This window comes from Pseudophryne corroboree, chromosome 4 (assembly GCF_028390025.1).
Source record: "Pseudophryne corroboree isolate aPseCor3 chromosome 4, aPseCor3.hap2, whole genome shotgun sequence".
NCBI classification, from domain to species: Eukaryota; Metazoa; Chordata; class Amphibia; order Anura; family Myobatrachidae; genus Pseudophryne; species Pseudophryne corroboree.
In genome coordinates this window covers 871,150,875-871,168,495 of record NC_086447.1, presented here as the reverse complement: position 1 = coordinate 871,168,495, position 17,621 = coordinate 871,150,875, and the positions used below count along the sequence as shown (strand labels likewise).

The following is a 17,621-nucleotide window of genomic DNA, read 5'->3' as shown; positions in this document are numbered from 1 at the left end:
CCTGCAGCACCCATTCCCTGGTCTCACCCACTGCCTCTCCCTGGCATCACCTACTGCTTCTCAGTCTTCCACTATCTTTTCCCATCACCCTCTGCCTCTCCCCTGTGTCACTATCTCCCCATCACCATCTCTCTCCTGTCACCATCTGTCTCTCCAAGGCATCAACCACTCCCGTCACCCTCTGCTTCTCCGTCATCTACTGCCTCTCCTCATCGCCCTTTCCTGTCATCCACTGCCTCTTCATCTCCCACTATCTCTCCCCGTCACCTCTCTCCTGTCACCCTCTGCATCTTCATCTCCCACTATCTCTCCCTGTCACCCTCTGCATCAAACCATCATCCTGAGGTGAGGTGCTGAGCAGTACTGTGTGTGGGAAGCCAGGAGGTGTAAGAAAGGACTGTCTCATAGGCTACTGCCTTGGAAGAGTATCCTGGCTGTGACTGCGGAGGTGAATGGGTGAGGACTAAGGAGGCAAAAGTTGGCATGAGCTGGGGAGCGAGTGAGGAAGTGTGATGAAAATGAGGACTGGCTCATGGAGTTGGCATTCCCTTTGAGGCCACGCCCCTTGTTACAAGGTCACACCCACTGACCTGGGAATGCGCACACATAACCACCTCCCCATCCCTGACATTCCCCTGTCATTGTGACCCCTCCCTGTCATTTTGTTCTGGATCCACCTCTGGAAAATGAGAATGTTCAGTTAAGCCATACGAAAAGATGTCCTCTTCCATGGAGTGAATAACACATATAAGGGGGTCCAGTCTGAGTTTGTCACCTCATTAAAGTACCATTACGTAAGGTTGGAAAAAGGACACGTGGAACTCAGCAAGTCACTATGGAGAGATTGGGGGTAATTCAGACCTGATCGCTGGGCGATTTTTGCAGACCTGCAATCGGATAGTCGCCGCCACTTGGGGGGGGAGTGTATTTTAGCTGGGCAAGTGTGCGATCGCATGTGTAGCAGAGCTGCACAAACTGATTTTGTGCAGTTTCTGCACAGCCCAGGACTTACTCAGCCGCTGCGATCACATCGGCCTGTCCGGGAGCGGAACTAACGTCAGGAACCCTCCCTGCAAACGCTTGGACACGCCTGCGTTTTTCCAAACATTCCCAGAAAACGGTCAGTGGCCACCCACAAACGCCTTCTTCCTGTCAATCTCCTTGCGATCGCCTGTGCGTTCGGAAATTTCGCACCATCCCGTCGCTGACCGGCGATCCCCATTGCTGCCGTCCGTCGCGCCTGCGCATTGCGGTGCATACGCAGTTCAGATCTGATCGCAGGCTGTGAGAAAACGCAGCCTAGCGATCAGGTCTGAATCGGCCCCATTGTCCTTTCATTCTAACTGATAGTGCAGAGACACCACTTGTTACACATGGACTCATAGAACATCAATGTTCAACCCTATTTTTGGATGTTTTAATCTATTTATTTTAAAAATAATACGGGTATTTTATGCAACTATTTCTACACTACCTACAATCACTATTATGTATACTGTATATAAGTGTATACTCACGCTGGTACTTTTAGAATACCCGCTCATGCTGGTACTTATAGAATTTTTCTTCCTGTGATTTGCAGTGATACTGTGCACTGTGTGACACCTTCTTCAGGGCTTGCTAACATGGATAACATGATTTCTACACCAAGAAATGAAAAACCTTCAACGATCATCTTATTTAAAAAAAAATATTTATGGAAAGGGAAACATCAGTAAAACACAACTTGCTTGACACATACTAGAACCACATTATTATAAACTCCCAGCATTATTGATGACGGAGGGAGCCATCATTACTGAGCCAGGAAGACATGGAGTGGTCCAATGTTCTACAGCATCATAAAACCCTGAGAATCTGAGTGATACAGGAGAGCACCAGCTGGACACAAGGAAGATGGAAGACTGCGGGCTCTGGCTGCATTCTCTTTCTACCCTTGGTTGGGGATTCAATATGAATTACCGATCTACGGGATGCCGTCGGTCAGAATTCCATCCATCAGTCCCCTAGCACTTCTCTGCCCCCCCCCCCCCCCCTCAACACCCCCCTCCCCACCCCATGACAGGACACCAGAGCACCCCGCTGCCAGGACGATCGGGATGCCGGCTGACGGTATTGTGACGCCGTTCCCCCATGCGATGTCGGTATCTATTGCATCCTCCTTCGGGACCCTGGCGTCAGTATATAGACTGCCGGAATCCCGTCCGTCGGGAAACTAACTTCTTCCCATTGGTGGCCTATCTTCAGAAACGCATCTCCCCGTTCTGCCAATCGGCTGACATCAATGATCGGAGATCCGCTGGGGAATTGTCAAAATCCTACACATTAAAAATCCCAGATTCGCCGATCCTGAGAATTTTTTGAATCGACAATTTCCAACATGTTGGATTTTCCCGGTCCCCCGACCCAGGAAATTCGGTGCAATTCCCCATTCTCCGCTGCCTGGTGCATGGGCCCCTTAAGTTAGCAGGTGCCAGATCCTGTACATCCATTTACACAGCATTTTGTTAAGCCCAGTTCTTTTGCAGCATTGCCCCTGGTGGTATTCTACTGAAACATACAGTATGTTGGGTGGAACTCTCTATCCTCTCACACTGCAGTGGCCGTACTCTCTATCCTCTCACACTGCAGTGGCCGTACTCTCTATCCTCCCACACTGAACTCGCCGTACTCACCGCCCCCTCACACTGTAGCGACCATACTCTCCACCCATCACATTGTAGCGGCAGTACTGTCCATCTTCTCCAAATGCACTGGATGTACTCTCCAGCCTCTCAAACTGCACTGCTGTACTTTCTATCGCTCACACTGGAGTGGCTGTACTGTCCATCCACTCACACTACCCTGCTGTATTTTACATCTCTCGATACTGTATTGGCTAAACTCTCTATCCTTCCACACTGTTGTAATCTACTGTACATCCTCTTACACGTAACTGTTTGTAGTCTCCATCCCTCAATACTGTATGGCTGTACTCTCCATCCTCCCACACAGAACCGGCTGTACTTTCCATCTTTTCACACTGCACCAGCTATACTTTTCCATCCGTTCACACTGTTGTAATCTACTGTACATCCTCTTACATGGACCCGTTTGTAGTCTCCATCGCTCAATACTGTATGGCTGTACTCTCCATCATCCCAAACTGCATTGGCTGTACTCTACATCCTCCCACACTGCACCGACTGTACCGTCCATCCTGCCACACTGCAGTGGCTGTACTGTGCATCCTCCAACACTGCACCGGCTGTGCTCCCCATCCTTCACACTGCACTGACTGTAATTTATATCCTTATCACTGCACCGGCTGTACTCTCCATCCTCCCACACTGCATTGGCTGTACTCTCCATCTTCCCACACTGCATCGGCTGTACTCTCCATCCTCCCACACTGCATTGGCTGTACTCTCCTTCTTCCCACACTGCATCGACTGTACTCTCCATCCTCCCACACTGCATCGGCTGTACTCTCCATCCTCCCACACTGCACCGGCTGTACTGTCCATCCTTCCACACTGCACCGGCTGTAATCTATATCCTTATCACTGCATCGGCTGTACTCTCCATCCTCCCACACTGCATCGGCTGTCCTTCACTGCGGATGTATTCTCCATGCTCAACACTGCACCAACTGTACTCTCCATCTTTCACACTGCACCGGCTGTACTCACCATCCTCTCACACTGCACCAACTGTACTCTCCATCCTTTACACTGCACCGGCTGTAGTCTATATCCTTCACATTGCACCGGCTGTACTCTCCATCCTTCACAATGCATCGGCTGAACTCTCCATCCTCTCACATTGCACTAGTTGTACTCTCCATCCCGCAATACTGTATGGCTGTACTCTCCATCCTCCCACACTGCACCAGCTGTACTCTCCATCCTTCACACTGCACCGGCTGTACTCTCCATCGTTCACACTGCAACGGCTGTATTATCCATCCTTCACACTGTACCAGCTGTACTCCCCATCCTCACCATCCTTCACACTGCACCGGCTGTACTGTCCATCCTCCCACACTGCACCGGCTGTGCTCCCCATCCTTCACACTGCACCGACTGTTTTCCATCCTTCACACTGCACCGGCTGTAATCTATATCCTTATCACTGCACCGGCAGTACTCTCCCTCCTTCACACTGCACCAACTGTATTCTCCATCCATCACACTGTACCAGCTGTACTCCCCATCCTCTCAAACTGCACCGGCTGTACTCTATATCCTTCGCACTGCACTGGCTGTACTCTCCATCCTTCACACTGCATCCTCCCACACTGCATCGGCTGTACTCTCCATCCTCCCACACTGCACCGACTGTACTGTCCATCCTTCCACACTGCACCGACTGTACTGTCCATCCTTCACACTGCACCGGCTGTAATCTATATCCTTATCACTGCACCGGCTGTACTCTCCATCCTCCCACACTGCATCGGCTGTACTCTCCATCCTCTCACACTGCACCGGCTGTAGTCTCCATCCTTCACACTGCACTGCGGTTGTATTCTACATGCTCCCACACTGCACCGGCTGTACTCCCTATCCTCTCACACTGCACCGGCTGTAGTCTATATCCTTCACACTGCACTGGCTGTACTCTCCATCCTCCCACACTGCATTGGCTGTACTCTCCATCCTTCACACTGCATCGGCTGTACTCTCCATCCTCCCACATTGCACTGGCTGTACTCTCCATCCTCCCATATTGCACTGGCTGTACTCTCCATCCTCCCACACTGCATTGGCTGTACTCTCCATCCTCCCACACTGCACCGCTGTACTCTCCATCCTCTCACACTGCACCGACTGCACTCTCCAACCTTCACACTGCACCGGCTGTACTCCCCATCCGCTCCCAGTGCAGCGGCTGTAATATATAGCCTTCACACTGCACCGGCTGTACTCTCCATCCTTCACTGCGTTTGTATTCTCCATGCTCCCACACTGCACCAACTGTACTCTCCATCCTTCACACTGCACCAGCTGTACTTCCCATCCTCTCACACTCCACCGGCTGGCGTCTATATCCTTCACACTGCACCGGCTGTACTCTCCATCCTCTCATACTGCACCGGCTGTACTCTCCCTCCTCTCACACTGCTTCTGCTGTACTCTCCCTCCTCTCACACTGCTTCGGCTGTACTCTCCCTCCTCTCACACTGCTTCGGCTGTACTCTTCATCCTTCAGACTGCACTCCCTATCCACTCACACTGCACCGGCTGTAATCTATAGACTTCACACTGCACCGGCTGTATTCTCCATGCTCCCACACTGCACCAACTGTACTCTCCATCCTTCACACTGCACCGGTTGTACTCCCCATCCTCTCATACTGCACCAACTGTACTCTCCATCCTTCACACTGCACCGGATGTACTCTCCATCCTTCACACTGCACCGGCTGTACTCCCCATCCTCTCACATTGCACCAACTGTACTCTTCATCCTTCACACTGCACCGGCTGTAGTCTTCATCCTTCACCGGCTGTACTCTCCATCCTTCACACTGCACCGGCTGTACTCTCCATCCTCTCACATTGCACTGACTGTACTCTCCTTACACTCACACTGCATAGGTTCTACTCTCCATCCATCAATACTGTCTGGCTATACTCTCCATCCTCTCAGACCGCATCGGCTGTACTCTCCATCCTTCATACTGCACCGGTTGTACTCTACATCCTTCACACTGCACTGGCTGTACACTCCATCCTTCACACTGCACTGGCTGTACACTCCATCCTTCACACTGCAGCGGCTGTAATCTGTATCCTTCACACTGCTACGGTTCTAAACTCCATCCTTCACGCTGCACCGGCTGTACTCTCCATCCTCTCACATTGCACTGGCTGTACTCTCCAACCTCTCACATTGCACCAGTTGTACTCTCCATCCGGCAATACTGTTTGGCTGTACTCTACATCCTCCCACACTGCACCAGCTGTACTCTCCATCCTTCATACTGCACCGGCTGTACTCTCCATCCCTCAATACTGTATGGCTGTACTCTCCATCCTCTTACACTGCACCAGCTGTACTCTCCATCCTTCTCAGTGCACTGGCTCTGCGGTCTCTTACTGTAAAGGCTTCTTTCCACCTCCCATCGTTCTCCTTAGAGTTGTCCACTGTTTATTAGTCTGTAAAAGTGTGAATCTTTCTTGTTGCTGAGGATAATGGGAGAATCCAGTTCAGCCACCTTCCCAGCATGCATTACCAGCACTCGGTCGGAATCCATGATAGTGTTCAACCTATAACAAAGGTGAATCAAAGACTTGAGCAAGTGGAGGAGAGTTGTGAAATAGTAGGAGTTCAGTATGTGTGTGCATGTGTGTTAGATGTGTAAATGTGTGTGTGGCAGCAATATCTGTGTGTAAATGTTACAATGGTGTCTCTGTACAGAAAAAAACAGCAGCAATGTGTTGGGAATGTAAAATAATTAGGATTATGGGTAACTGGGCAGAGATCTGGGGTACCTGTGAGCGATAGTGAGTACTGTCCGATTTCTGAATCGCTCTCGGATGGTTTGCTGGAGGAGATGATCTGTTTGGTGATCCACACTCGCTGTAGCTTCGTCAATACACAGAATCTGCGAAACAGAGACCGTTAGATTTAGATGGGTTTCATGCTTTCTTACAATGACACGTTCATAAACACACCGGACAAAATAATATGGAATACGGAAAGACAAAGTGGTATAAGTTCATCAACGCGGGAAGTTAATATGCGTGTAGATGTGACACTAAAACTATTGGATGATCATTGTGAATGTCTGAGGTATTGATACAATGTGAATTTGTTGAGATATTATTTATTTTTCAGGTAGAACCATGGGTCGTACACTTGGCAAGATTGAGTGGCAAAAGGAAGCTATTGTTTTTGGCTGAGAGCATGGTTATAGTCTGGAGGAGGTGGCGGCGTTTGCTGGTGTGCCCTCGAAGACGGTGAACAGCATGGACAGCATGTGGCGGAACAGTGGCCGAAAGTCGATCATGACAAATCGGGACCGCAGGCATTTAGGATGTCTGGCAACCACCAATTGGTTCCAAACACGCCAGGAACTGCTCCAACAGCCCAGCCAAACAGTATCAGAACGAACACTTCAGCGCAAACTGCGCGGGTTGCGAATTTTCAGTCTTATAGCCCGGGTGCATCCCAGGTTAACAACCATTCGAATGCACCGGCGTCTGACGGGCCAAACAGCATCGTCACTGGACCACTGAACAATGGAGACGCATCATATGGTCTGATGAATCCAGATTTTGTTTATATTCCAACCAGACTGTGTCCAACGAGCTATGCAGAAAGGAGGTGGAAGTGTCATGTCTTGGGGGTATATTTTTAGTGCTGGAGCTGGACTCTTGGTCGAGGTGTCCAATCGCATGAAAGCTATGTGACATTGTTGGATCATGCGGTTTTGCCTTTTGTCCAGTTTCTGAAAGACGAAGACCATCTAGTGCAGAGGTTCTCAAACTCGGTCCTCGGGGGCCCACACAGTGCATGTTTTGCAGGTCTCCTCACAGAATCGCAAGTGAAATAATTAGCTCCACCTGTGGACCTTTTAAAATGTGTCAGTGAGTAATTAATACACCTGTGCACCTGCTGGGTTACCTGCAAAACATGCACTGTGTGGGCTCCCGAGGACCGAGTTTGAGAACCTCTGATCTAGTGGATCCACTGTTTCAGAATGATAACTGTACTGTCCATCGCGCTAGGATTGTGCAGGATTGGTTTGCAGAGCACTAGACTGACGTTCCACATCTACGTGGCCCTCCGATTTGCCGGATCTCAATGTTATTGAGAAAATTCGGGACATGTTGGAACGGGCTGTGAGGAAGAAGCACAAACACCCTCTGAATTTGGCTGAATTGAAGGAGCGCATGGTCATGGAATGGGCGCAATGCGATATGAAAGTGATCCACAGTCATACTAATAGCATACCTCTGAAAATCCGAGTGGTAATTAAAGCAGGTGGAGATATAAGGCCATATTAACGTCTAATGGGAGATTTCCATATTATTGTGTCCGGTGTGTTTATATTTAGGTGACAGACCCCCCTGCAGAAAAGTAACCTGGGGGTAAATTTACTAAGGTGGAAGTTTTTTTTAGAACTGGTGATGTTGCTCATAACAACCAATCAGATTCTGCTGAACATTTATCTAGCTGCTTCTAGAAGATAATAGATAGAATGTGATTGGTTGCTATGAGCAATATCACCAGTTCTTTAAAACTCCCACCTTAGTAAATTGACCTTATAGTGTCTTACCTGTCCTAACAACACACACTAATACTTTGCAAGCATCTACAAGCAGGAAATTACTAGAAAGAAGTTCCTGTAATGAAATGTTTACCATCCACACGATCCAGCTGGCATTACCTTGGCTTGAGTTAGCAAAGCTCTGGCCAGACACAAAAGCTGCTTCTGTCCCAGAGAAAATCTCTTCCCTTTGTCTCCAACGTCAGCGTCCAGGCCACCTGCATGACACGGAACAACAGAGAAAGATATGGGCCACTGTCATGTTTCACATGTCCACATCCTGATAAAATACTCACCAATGCGCGACACTAAGTTCTGCAAATGACACTGCTCCAGGACGTCCAACAGGTCAGCATCTCGGTGATGGGAAAGGGGGTCCAGGTTCTCCCTCACGCTCCCACTCAACAAGAAGGCATCTTGAGGTATGACAGCAAGCCGTGACCTGGCAGGAATAACAGAAGTATAAGTTAGTACATGTCTGACCCATCTGTGGGTATTATATCAGTACATCTGGTGGGAATGTGGACCATGTGGCTCTCGCGACACAATGTCTATCAGTCACCTTAGTACATCCAAATTCAGCTCCCGTGTGGACATGTTATCAATGAGAATAAATCCAGAATTCAGCTCCATCATTCTGAAAAGTGCCAGGAATAGGGTGGACTTTCCAGAACCCGTTCTTCCCACAATGCCAACCTTCTCTCCTGCGGAAATGGTAAAGCTAACCCCATCGAGAGCATTGGGCAGGCCTGGACGGTAACATAAAACTGCATCTCTGAACTCAACATGACCATTTCTGGGCCAATCAGGATCCACCTGGATAGAAGAACACAAGTGAAATGTGACCATCCGAAACACATGGCATTACCAGTTCTAAGAAACATCCGGATGTCCTACTGGACAACACTGAGCATCCTGTGAAGGGTCCACATCATAATATAACTGTATTGCAAGGATTAGGAGACAGCCATGAACTATAGACTGTATACAATTAGAGCAGTGCAGAAAAGAAACTTGAGGCTTATATAACAGCCTGCAAGCTGCAGACTGTGAGAAATCCGGTGAGTCTGCCTGCATTTCTAAAGCGCAAATCATTTACACGACAAAACCAGGTTGGTTTTTCCTTGTAAATAAATGCAGCTTTAAAAATACGGCAGACTCATCGCAATTCCAGAACAGCCTGCAGCTCGTCGGCAATTACATAAGACCCTTTGTCTAGGAAGCATTTATGTAAATACACACTGGCTAACTTACCATCACTGTCCCCTCTGTTGGCTCGGAAGGTAGCGTTGTAGAATACTCTTCTGCTCTCTCCACACTCACCATCATGGTCTCTGTCATAGTGAAGCTGGAGATAAGTCCAGAAAGTAAACCAGTGATGGAGAGAGCATAGGACAGAGACAGCCCCACCAGACCTAATGAAGAAGAAGAAAATGGTGAACAAGGTCAATTCTATGGGTCACATCTTACAACCTGTTCTCCCAGATCTCTATAGGTCACACCCTGTAACCTATAAATGGATGTGACCTTTCCCTTATGGGCGCTAGATCCTGTGACTCTTTATTATCAAATATAGATGATGGATATCAAATATAGTAACACCCTGTAACCTGCTCTCTCCAGATCTCTTTAGATCACACCCTGTAACTTGTTCCCTTCAGATCTTTATAAGTCACGCGCTATAACTTGTTTTCTCTCGATCTCTATAGGTCACACCCTGTAACCTGTTCTCTCCAGATTTCTGAAATCTGCAATCCTGTACGGTTCCTTATTTCTCAGCCATGTATCGCCCACCTGTGCAGAGGCAACTTTAATAGTTTGTAAAGGCAACTACAGTACTATATATATTGTGGTTACCTTCTGTGTTTTCCATCAGTGATCGCTATGTTCAGTACTGTATGACTGCTTATGATCTGTCACCGTAGATCTGCATGTACATCTCACCTGGATCCCCGGCCCTCCTCTGGTGCTGGACTATAGCGATGATGGCGATAGCTGTAACCACCACAACTCCAATCATCTGTAGGCGGATGTCCAACCACTGCACAGCGGTGTTACTGGCAAACATGCAGCGCTGGTTCAGCTCCAGGCGAGACTCGCACTCTGCTTCAAACCTGCAGCCACCCGGAGACACTTACAGATCAGACACCACCTGCACTCTCATCTCTAATGATCACATAAACATCTGGGAGTACAGCTGATGCTTTCTAGGATAACCTCACAACAATTCTCTGCTACATTTAGGATTAAGACATTATGGGTGTGATTCAGAGGTGGACGTATCTGTAGTAACAGCTGCAACAATTTAGCCAGTTGAATTCACCATGATGCGCACATAGATGCACCGTCAAGCAGGCATTGGCCGCAACGTAAGACATAAGGGCAATCCTATTGTTGTTCAGACTGTCGATCCGAACATGACTGCAGATGCCAGACACTGACGCGCCCACTGCCATTAGCCAGCCCCCAATAAACCCCCTGCCACCACCACCACAGCTCTCCATGCAATTCTGATATGGACTACTGCAATCTCCTCCTATCTGGCCTTCCTCAAAAATGCCTCTATCCACTCCAATCTATCCTCAATGCTGCGGGCCATCTTATCTTCCTCACCAAACGTACTATATCCACATCCCCTCTCCTACAAGCCCTTCACTGGGTCCCCTACCTATTCAGAATCCAATTCAAGCTTCTCACACTCACCTACAAAGCCCTCACCCACTCTTCTCCCTCTTACATCTCTGACCTTATCTCTCTTTACATTCCCACCCGTTCTCTTCGCTCTGCTAATGCACGCCGTCTCTCCTGCCAACGGATTACCTCCTCCCACTACCTACAAGATTTTGCACGTGCTGCTCCCTATCTCTGGAATGCTCTACCTCTCCCCATCCAACTCTCCACCTACAAAACTTCAAACAGGCTCTCAAGACCCACTTCTTCACCAAACCCAGCCAACTCTCCTCCTAACCCTCTTGTCTATGCTCACTGTCTACCCCTACTGTGTCGTCCCGGTCTGTTAGCCCCTCACCTTTAGATTGTAAGCTCGCAAGAGTAGGGACTTCTTTCCTCATGTGCCTTTCCTTTTCTTACTTACACTATCTCATACTCCATACTTCCTTTGATGGCACCTAAACCCTGGTTTTCTATACTTGTCATATATTGTCCTGAACTGTAAGTGCTGTTTTCGTGTTTGCTCATTTTATTATGTACTGTGTAATGGGCGCTGCGGATCCCTTGTTGCGCCATATAAATAAAGGATGATGATAATAATAATAATAATAATAATAATAATATGCTTACCCAGGCAGTAACCACCGTGACCAAATGTTTTTGTTTTTTTGTAACAAACTTGGAGAAAAGTCCCGGTCACTCATCTGTGAGGGCGGGATGTACTAAAGGGAAAATGCGGTAAAACCCCCGTTTTTGGGAGGTTTACCACATTTTCATATGTACTAAAGCCCGGCTGCCGGGTTTTCGCCACCAAGGGTATCGCTTAGAAGCCTATGGGCTTCTTACCGCCAGCCGCCGCCCACGCTGACCCCCCTTTCCCCGGTAAGCCTGTGTGCAGGCAGCCCTGGTCCCGAAACCCAAACTCCTCCTTCCCCGGAGAATTTTTTTATGTTATGGTGTCTGGGACATGGAGCACAACTGTTATATGATAGAGTATGATGACCCTCTTCTGCCTAAGAATGGGCCACCAACTGAAAAACCAAGCTACCAGTGCCTGGAGGCGGGGCTATAGAGGAGGGGAGCATGCTTTGACTGTTGGTGCCTGGATGCCTCTTCCTCCAGTACCTCCAATCCTATACCTCCGATGTTCCCTGTGGAATCCTATGTACCCTGCTGCAGAAAGTATGACTCAGGTGATCCAATGCTGCAGCTCAGATCACCATACCCTCCATGTACCTTTTTAGCAGGTACAGTACCTTTTTTTTTTAAGGTCTGTACCGATTTTTGGCTCTCCTAACTTCCATTGAAAGTATAGGAAAGGGGGTATGGTCTTTACCCATGACTACACCCCCTTTTCTGCATTTGTACCGATTTTTATGTTTAAAATGTTGGAGGGTATGGATCACTAATGCAAGCAGGAAGAGTGATACCCATGTGTGGCTTCCCTGCTCTTTAACCCCTTCCCCCACCCTCCAAAGTCCCCAGTATATACTCTCTGGAATACAAATAAGAGACAGTAAAAGTGCATTTGTGGCTTCCTAAGCATTGTGCCAGCTGTACCATGCGCAGGGCACGGTAATAAGCCAGAGATGGGGTGGGATGGGCCTAGTCAGCATCTCACCTGTCAGCGTGCCGGGTGGCTCTGATGGTGCTCAGACCAGTCAGGGTCTCAGAGAAGTGGCTGTAGATCGGGGACAGAGTGATGCTCTGCAGTCTCTTCAGTTCCCGGGACGTGTGGCGGTAGTATCGCTGGATGTAATAGTACAATAGGGCGAGAGGCAGCAGTATGGGCAAAATCCAGGGCAGCCCGTAGCTGATCACCACCAGCATTCCCAGCAGCCCAAAGACGTTAGCCAGAAATATATTGATGATAAAGGGCAGGGTGTCATCCACACAGTACAGGTCCGAGGAGAAACGATTGATGATGCGTCCGACCGGTGTACTGTCAAAGAATGTCACCGTAGCCTGTGGAGAGGAGAGAGAATTACAGGACGTTCAAAGAGAGGACAGGAACCCCGCGCTATATAGAAAACACAACATACGCCGCCGGTTACATTCTAACACTTTATAACCGTATATTATGTATGCATCTGGAAAGTATTCACAGAGCTTCACTTTTTCCACATTTTGTTATGTTACAGCCTTATTCCAAAATGGAATAAATTAATTTTTCCCCTCAAAATTCTACCCATAATACCCCATAATGACGTGATTTTTGCAAATTTATTAAAAATAAAAAATAATAATAATAAACAATAAGTATTCAAAGCCTTTGCTCAATACTTTGTTGGTGCACCTTTGTGTCTCCTCCAGTCTAAAGATGCGGATGCGGTCAATGGCCCTCATTCCGAGTTGATAGCTCGCTAGCGCGCTTTTAGCAGCCATGCAAACACTAAGCCGCCGCCCTCTGGGAGTGTATCTTAGCTTAGCAGAAGTGCGAACGAAAGGATCGCAGCGCTGCTACAAGAAAAGATTGTGCAGTTTCAGAGTAGCTCCAGACTTACTCCTAGCTAGCGATCACTTCAGTCTGTTTAGTTCCTGTTTTGACGTCACAAACACGCCCTGCGTTCGGCCAGCCACTCCCCCGTTTCCCATCCACTCCTGCGTTTTTATCTGTCACGCCTGCGTTTTTACACACACTCCCCGAAAACGGTCAGTTACCACCCAGAAACACCCACTTCCTGTCAATCACTGAACGATCAGCAGTGCGAGTGAAAAGCGTCGCTAGAGCTTGTGTAAAACAACATCGGCTTTTGTGAAAGTACGACGTGCGTGCGCAGTGCGCCACATACGCATGCGCAGAACTGATGGTTTTTAGCCTGATCGCTGCGCAGCGAACAACGCCAGCTAACGATCAACTCGGAATGACCACCAATGTACCACAAAAAAAAAAAGATGTTCTATAAAGCAAAAAATAAGTTATCTTCAAAATAAAACACAAAACCAAATTCACAAAAATTGGATCAGCAGCAACACCTATGGCTGTCGCCGTCAACATCACAATCCTCTAATGTCTGTTTAGAAGTGTGTTCGTAAGAGATCATTTATGGTTTTACTTTCTTACTAACATTAACACATCCCTTTCTCTGTTCCCCCCTTTTTGAATTAATTTGCTTTTTGCTGCTTTTATAACCTTTAGAATTAACCTGGTTTATCATTTAATTTTCCATTATTATTTATTGCATCAATTATGTTGCTGTTAAGGTGAAATTCTGCTTTCTTGCATACAGATGGGTCCACGGTTATCTTGACTAGTTTTCTGCGCCTAGGCACAACATCACTTATTAGCATAAACCATTCATCTATTGTTCTCAGCTGCAATACAATACAGAGAACAATGCAGAAGGGTATTAAGTCATTACAGCAGGGGATTAAGGTGGTCATGCCGAGTTGATCGTTAGCCGCATTCGTTCGCTGTGCAGCGATGAGGCAAAAAAAGGCACTTCTGCGTATGCGGCGCAATGCGCACGCGCGGCGTACTATTACAACGAACTATGCAATTTTACACAGGGTATAGCGATGCTTTTCAGTCGCACTGGCAGCCGCAGAGTAATTGACAGGAAGAGGGTGTTTCTGGGTGTCAACTGACCGTTTTCAGGGAGTGTTCGGAAAAACGCAGGCGTGCCAGGAAAATTGCAGGCGTGGCTGAGCGAACGCAGGGCGTGTTTGTGACGGGTTTACTAGGCGCCACTGGCACTTTAAGAGTTTAACAGTGTGGGCTGGCTGCTCCCTCCATGCCCCTCCTACCAGACTCAGTCTACAAACTGTGCCCGAGGAGACGGACATACTCCGAGAGAAGGAAATACACAGATAGTGGTGAAATTCACACCAGCTCACACATAATAAAAGGAAAGCCAAGCTAACCAACTTGAAACAATTCAGCAACGGCTGAACCAGCAAACGTAACCAAGTAACAATGCAGGCATACGAAGCACTGGGCGGGCGCCCAGCAACCTCTACGGACTACGAGAAAAGGATTCACCGGTAGGTAATTAAAATCTTGTTTTCTTTTACGTCCTAGAGGATGCTGGGGTCCAATTTAGTACCATGGGGATGGACCAAAGCTCCCAGTACGGGAGGGAGAGTGCCGAGGTTCCTGCAGAACATATTGACCAAACTTTAGGTCCTCAGAGGCCAAAGTATCGAACTTGTAAAACTTAGCAAACGTGTTCGACCCTGACCAAGTAGCCGCTCGGCAAAGATGAAGAGCCGAAACACCCCGGGCAGCCGCCCAGGAAGAATCCATTTTACGTGTTGAGTGGGCCTGAACAGATTTTGGACAAGCCAAATCTGCCGTTGAATAAGCATGCTGGATAGTAAGCCTGATCCAGCGAGAAATGGTCTGCTTAGAAGCAGGACACCCAATCTTGTTGGGATCATAAAAGGACAAAAAGTGCGTCCGACTTCCTGTGACGAGTAGTTCTCTTCACATATATTTTCAAAGCCCGCACAACATCCAGGGACTTTGAGGTAATAGAGGTGTCAGTAGCCACTGGCACCACAATAGGTTGGTTGATATGAAAAGCCGACACAACCTTTGGAAGAAATTGCTGACGCGTTCTGAGTTCAGCTCTATCTTCATGGAAAATCAAGTAGGGGCTCTTGTGCGACAATGCCCCCAATTCAGAGACACGTCTTACAGATGCCAATGCCAACAGTGTGACTGTCTTCCAAGTAAGAAACTTTATGTCCGCCTCCTGAAAAGGCTCGAACCAATCCGATTGCAGGAACTGCAGCACCACATTAAGATCCCAAGGTGCCATAGGAGGCACAAAGGGTGGTTGGATGTGCAGAACACCTTTCAAGAAAGTCTGAACCTCAGGGAGAGCAGCCAATTGTTTCTGGAAGAAAATGGAGAAGGCCGAAATCTGGACCTTGATGGAGCCCAAGCTTAGGCCCACATCCACACCAGCTTGCAAAAAGAGAAGAAAATATCGCAGTTGAAACTCCACCGTATGAACTTCTTGGATTCACACCAAGACACAAACTTTTTCCAAATCCGATGGTAATGTTTAGACGTTACCCCCTTCCTAGCTTGGATCAGAGTAGGAATGACCTTGTTCGGAATGCCCTTCCGAGCTAAGATCTGGCATTCAACCGCCATGCCGTCAAACGTAGCCGAGGTAAGTCTTGATAGGCGAACGGCCCCTGTTGTAGAAGGTCCTCGCGAAGAGGAAGAGGCCTCGGATCCTCCAGCAATAACTCCAGAAGATACGCGTACCAAGCCCTTCTTGGCCAGTCCGGAGCAATGAGGATCGCCGGAACTCTTGATCTTTTTATTAGTTTGAGAATCCTTGGGATGAGTGGAAGAGGAGGGAACACTTACACTGACTGGAACACCCACGGAGTTACCAGGGCGATCCACCGCCACTGCTTGTGGATCTAATGACCTGGAACAGTACCTCCGAAGCTTCTTGTTGAGGCAAGAGGCCATAATGTCTATCTGAGGTACACCCCATCGGCTTGTTAACTCTGCGAAGACTTGGGTGGAGGCCCCATTCTCCTGGATGGAGATTGTGTCTGCTGAGGAAGTCCGATTCCCAGTTGTCCACTCCCAGAATGAAGATTGCCGACAGCGCCAGTGTGTGCCTTTCTGCCCAGCGAAGGATTCTCGTTACCTCTGACATTGCAGCTCTGCTCTTCGTTCCGCCCTGCCTGTTTACGTAGGACACAGCCGTGACGTTGTCCGAACTGAACCTGAATGGCTCGATCTTGTAGATGTGCCGCTTGTAGAAGGCCGTTGTATATGGTCCTTTGTTCCAGAACGTTTATTGGAAGGACAGATTCCTGACTTGACCACCTTCCTTGGAAGTTTTCCCCCTGGGTGACTGCTCCCCAACCTCTGAGGCTTGCATCCGTGGTTAGAAGAATCCAGTTCTGAATCCCAAACCTGCGGCCCTCGAGCAGGTGAGAGGTTTGTAGCCACCAGAGGAGAGAAATTCTGGCTTTCGGCGACAGGCATATCCGCTGGTGCATATGAAGATGTGATCCCGACCACTTGTCCAGGAGATCCAGCTGGAAGAACCGTACTGTAGAGCCTCGTAGGAGGCCACCATATTTGCCATAAGGCGAATGCATAGATGAACTGATACCCGTGCTGGCTTCAAGACATCCCGGACCATGGATTGGATCACCAACGCTTTCTCCAGTGGTAGAAACACCCTATGCATTTCCGTGTCAAGTATCATCCCCAGTTGGTTCCAAATGTGACTTTGGAAGATTCAGGATCCACTCATGATCCCGGAGTAGTCGAGTTGAGAGAGCAATACTCTGCAACAGCTTCTCCCTGGAAGAGGCCTTTATCAGAAGATCGTCCAGATATGGAATTATGTTCACTCCCTGTTTTCGGAGAAGGAGCATCATCTCCGCCAAGACCTTGGTGAACACCCTCGGTGCTGTGTAGAGGCCAAATGGCAGGGCCTGGAACTGGTAGTGACAGTCCTGTAGTGCAAACCTGAGATAGTCCTGGTGAGGCGGCCAGATAGGAATGTGAAGGTATGCATCCTTGATATCCAGGGATACCAGGAATTCCCCCTCCTCCAGACCTGAAACCACCGCTCTCAGCGACTCCATCTTGAACACCTGTAAGTATGGGTTCAAGGACTTTAGGTTCAATATTGGCCTGACTGAACCATCCGGTTTCGGTACCACAAACAGGTTTGAGTAATAACCCCTGTTTCTTAGGTGAGGT

General features: G+C 48.4%; 1 protein-coding gene across 1 annotated transcript in view; it reads right to left on the bottom strand.

The window, feature by feature from the left end:
- Positions 1–1,676: 1,676 nt before the first annotated feature.
- Positions 1,677–17,621, bottom strand: part of ABCC10 (ATP binding cassette subfamily C member 10) — a 144,266-nt gene continuing 128,321 nt past the window's right edge. The window contains exons 15-22 of the mRNA XM_063918766.1: positions 12,552–12,895; positions 10,205–10,374; positions 9,515–9,675; positions 8,823–9,076; positions 8,557–8,702; positions 8,381–8,478; positions 6,480–6,592; positions 1,677–6,254 (exon numbers count right to left, since the gene is read on the bottom strand). Coding sequence (XP_063774836.1) covers positions 6,119–6,254; positions 6,480–6,592; positions 8,381–8,478; positions 8,557–8,702; positions 8,823–9,076; positions 9,515–9,675; positions 10,205–10,374; positions 12,552–12,895 — 1,422 coding nt within the window. The 3' untranslated portion in view covers positions 1,677–6,118. The remainder of the gene's footprint in view (positions 6,255–6,479; positions 6,593–8,380; positions 8,479–8,556; positions 8,703–8,822; positions 9,077–9,514; positions 9,676–10,204; positions 10,375–12,551; positions 12,896–17,621) is intronic.